The 4261-nt window shown below is 33.8% G+C and overlaps 1 protein-coding gene across 1 annotated transcript; it reads right to left on the reverse strand.

Moving 5' to 3' along the window:
• Positions 1-437: 437 nt before the first annotated feature.
• Positions 438-1389, reverse strand: LOC145137556 (auxin-induced protein 22D-like). The gene is made up of 2 exons (XM_079071687.1): positions 1065-1389; positions 438-944 (listed from the first exon to the last, which is right to left on the reverse strand). The coding sequence occupies exons 1-2, from the start codon at positions 1241-1243 to the stop codon at positions 578-580; spliced, it is 546 nt and encodes a 181-aa protein (XP_078927813.1). The 5' UTR covers positions 1244-1389; the 3' UTR covers positions 438-577.
• Between the last annotated feature and the right edge of the window lie 2872 nt (positions 1390-4261).

Raw genomic sequence — 4261 nt, forward strand, 5'->3', positions numbered from 1 at the left:
ATGTGACATTGATGCGACATCCTCCATATTTGTGGTTAGTGGTAAGTCTTCCTTCATGACTTTACAAGTTTGAGATCCTTCTTTACAAGTTTGAACTTCTATATTAAACTTTACAAGCTTTGGTTAATATATAAAAGTTTGGAATGCTCATAGTTATTTCATTAAAGAAGAAAACTTTAACTACAAATATCAAGAAAATCATATATCCGATCTTAACCTTCATCTTTCAATTATAACATACGGCTTAAGCATACATAAGATCATCTAATTCAAAACTAAATCTCCCATGAACATGAAGTACAAGCTCGTATCCAAATTATGGTTATGCAGGATGAGTTAATACGATACATGGCTTACTTGATCAACCTTGTGGAATTTACAAGGCTTACTTGATCGACCTTGTGGAGTTCTAAATGCACAAACTATACACCCAAAAATACAGATCTTGAATTTTCAACGAGTATTATATATAAAGAAAATTACACAATCATATGTACATGATATATATCTTTTTTTCTGTTTTTGGTGGTTCTATTTCTTGAAAATAAAAAATAAAACCCTCATATCACAAAACCACTCAACTCTCCATAACTTCAGAACCTCTCATGATTCTAATTCTTCTACAAGAAGTAAGAAACATATCCCATGGTACATCTCCAACAAGCATCCAATCTCCATCTTTGTCTTCATATGTAGGTGCATGTTCAGACTTGTACCCTTCCCTCTCAGAGTACAACCCTATAATGCACTTAAACATATCTTGCAATCCTTTCGTGAGTTCTCCATAGCTTTTGTACACTTTTAAGTCAACTTTTCTCAAGTAGGGAGCCCCATCCATGCTTACTTTCACATATATGCCGGAACCAATCTCGGATTCGTATTTTTTCCCTTGAAGTACGTTTTTCCGGTAAGATCTCACCGGCGGCCACCCTACAACTTGTGCCCTGAAAACCATTTAACAGTTTACATAAGTATATGCATCTGAATGTCTTTGTATGTGTATGTGTATGTGTGCGCTTTAGGTGTGGATTTAGTTAAGATTTTGCATCGGTTTTGTAACTTACTTGGATGGTGGGGGAGATCTTGATGAATCATTTTCATCTGAGATACTTGAATCCATTTCCGATGAGCTTCTTTTGTTGGTGTTCACCGTAGATGGTGGTGGTTTTGTCTCCGATAGATCGTCGGTTGTTCCCGGCAATCCTAATCTTAGCTCGGTTGCTTCGAAGTTAATTAGATCCATGTGTCCTGTGTAAATCGACCAAAGATGAAAGTGGAGGTCGGAAAAGTGCTCTTGATTCTTGAATGGAAGAAGATGATTTCCGGCTTGGGAGTTTGAGAGGAAATTGGTTTGTGGATTGGTTTTGTGATTGGAAGATAAGTTATATAACAGATGAGGGCTGTGACATGATTTAGGTGACTTATTCTGTATGTGAATGAATTTCATAACATGAGGAACTCGACGCCCACTCGCATACTCGCCTAACGTTATATTCACTCGCCATTCAATAGAAAAAACTCGAATGGTTTTCCAAAGAGTTTAGAAATCACGCGCGTAAAGAGAGTCGGTGGTTAGTTGTCAACGGAGGAGACAAGGAGTTGGATGATACAGCCATGAGATGTTGGTCAATGACCGGCAGTTTCGGGTAAGCTGTGAATACAACAGGGAACATACCCAAGACAGGCTGTGTGGTCCTCCATACCAACGGCTGTGATGCGTTGTTTCTTTTGCTTTCTGAATATTAAATCCTCAACGTTGGATCACGGACCCATTGAGTGGTGAGAAAACCATGTGATGTAGGCCCGTGTAATGTCGAGGAAGATGGTGACATTGCCCATGTGTCGACTCTGATTGGTGGCACCACGCATGAAAATTGTTCTCTTTTTATTTATTTATTAAATCTAGCAAGTATAAATTATAACAGTCAATTATTTTATGGAATAATCACAGATATATATATATATATATATATATATATATATATATATATATATTTGAAACGGCAGGATAATCACAAATATAAAACGTCAAAGAAGCATCTTATTTTATCATAATAATAATAATAATATGTACTTATTAAAACAGTTTTAGAAACTTAAAATTGGTTAAGATTTGTTGCTATGGTTAGAAATTATGTTCGCAAAATTCGAGAACAGTTTGAAAGATTCTATGTTTTAGCGAAATATCCACATTTGGTTATATATAAAAAAAATGTAGTCTCATGAAGAAATCATAAAATCTTTATTTTCATTATATTTAGTATTTCAAAGTTATTTTGTTTTCTAACAGTGACTACACAAATGTTTCCAATAGAAGTAAGCATTCAACCATAAAAGACATCGTGTGGGTTCAGAGACTTATGGTACACAACTACCATCACCATTTGTGGTTTGATCATTTGGTAAGCAACTATCATCACCATGTATGGTTTAATCACTAATATCTAATGGTACTGACGATCTTGAAACATAATACCATAAACGCGTAGCAAATTACATGGACGTTATTGAGTCGGAGACCAAATGGAAAAGGGAATTAAATGTAGCATCTCATAACTATGAACAAATTTGAAAACAGCTTGATGTTTTTAAAAGTTATAAACTTTGTATAAAAACTTTAGCGGAAAATCCCAAAATAATATAAACATTTTAAAATATCAAAAAATGTATGATTTTTTTTTTTGGGATTTTTAATTTCACTTTTATAAAAAACATAATTTAAAAAAAGACATAAAGCAACTTTCAAATTAGACCAAAGTTATGGGATGTTACACTTAACAGCGGAGTATTAGTTTAAGTAAAATAGATTTAATAGATATTTCTAGACTTAAACCGTATGTAGACGCTTAAGTGATGATCTAGTGACGAGTGGTAGCAATTTAAAACTTTAAGCAACAATTTCTAGCATAACCATGGTCCATGGACCCTAAAATCCGAGTTTTCAAAACTCATTTGATGGTTGGTGTTCATGATGTGGGAGTAGGCAACCTAGGTTGGGTGTTGGGTAGACCTAAACAATAGAACTTGACTTGTGTTTTTGCAGAATGTACAAAATAAGTATGTTATTATGTTAATTGATGTTTTTATGCCTACTGTTTTGTTATGAGTTGTACATCATGTTGACTTTTTTGTAGAAAAATAAGACGATGGGGATTACTTGAATACCATTAGATGTTGAGGATATCACTAATTACTCAGGAGAGTGGGTTTTACAAAGTAAGTGATATTTTTCTAGTGTATTGAGTAATAATCAAATGGCAGCTAAAGTTATAGTGTTATATACTATGCTATTCCAGTGAATACACTCCATGTGTCGAATGACAACTGAAGTTATTGTCACACCTCCAAACCAGACGACAGAAACGTCCGGGGGTAGAGGACTTCTTTTGTAGTATCACAACACATGCATTATAGTAATCAGAGTACAAACAATCATTGTATTTAAAAATTATAAGTATTTACATGTGTTTCATCATTGTATACTGAAACCAAATAGTTATACAAAAGAAGAAGACAAGACACAAATAGCTCCATCTTCTCAAAAGCTCGGGGAGTACCTCTCTACTGGTCCCCTGAGAATACAAGTAATTTGAAAAGAGAGTATCAACATAAAGTTGAGTGAGTGCATAATTATTTATGTTTGAATGAATATTTTCTGTTTCTTGAATATGTAAACTGTTCCAGAAAATCCTATATGTTCTATTGTATATATGAAAGTAGTTTTAATCTCATAAAACCGTTCTGTTTGTAAACCAATGTTTTGTATTTGTATTCCTTTATGTAAAAACTTGTATCTGTGAGTGTGCCTGGTTCCACCAACTGTTAATGTAAACTGTAATGTAATACTGTAAATTGTATCTTGTAAACTAGTACTTTGAAAATGTACTTATGTTTAGTTAATTATACACTAAAGTATTGTTAATATCTTTTATATGAGTTATTATAACCATACTGAGACTAGATGGCCTGACCCAACACATTGAAGGCGTTGAAAGCTGTTGATAACAACTATCACTCGTAGGCGTGTATGCCTGACTGTAGCTAGCAGTCTGAGTACGGGGTTGTCAATCCCAATATAGATCTATACACACATTGTTTCGATCCCCGACTGTTGATTCTGGTTATAATGTCAGGACTTTAACTATGTTGTTTAAATGAATTAAACAACCTGTACCAAATGACTCATAAAAAGCATATAAACGCTACATGTATAATAGTTATAAAAACCCAATCATTCTGAAATAAATGATTGACAATATGT

This window comes from Lactuca virosa, chromosome 9 (assembly GCF_052849685.1).
Source record: "Lactuca virosa cultivar CGN04683 chromosome 9, Lactuca_virosa_CGN04683_v6, whole genome shotgun sequence".
NCBI classification, from domain to species: Eukaryota; Viridiplantae; Streptophyta; class Magnoliopsida; order Asterales; family Asteraceae; genus Lactuca; species Lactuca virosa.

Excerpts from the sequence above, each read along its gene's own strand:
- LOC145137556 (XM_079071687.1), bottom strand. The coding sequence starts at position 1,243 with ATGGATCTAATTAACTTCGAAGCAACCGAGCTAAGATTAGGATTGCCG. Across the intron at positions 945-1,064 it reads AGATCTCCCCCACCATCCAA|GGCACAAGTTGTAGGGTGGC; the intron begins GTAAGTTACAAA and ends AATGGTTTTCAG.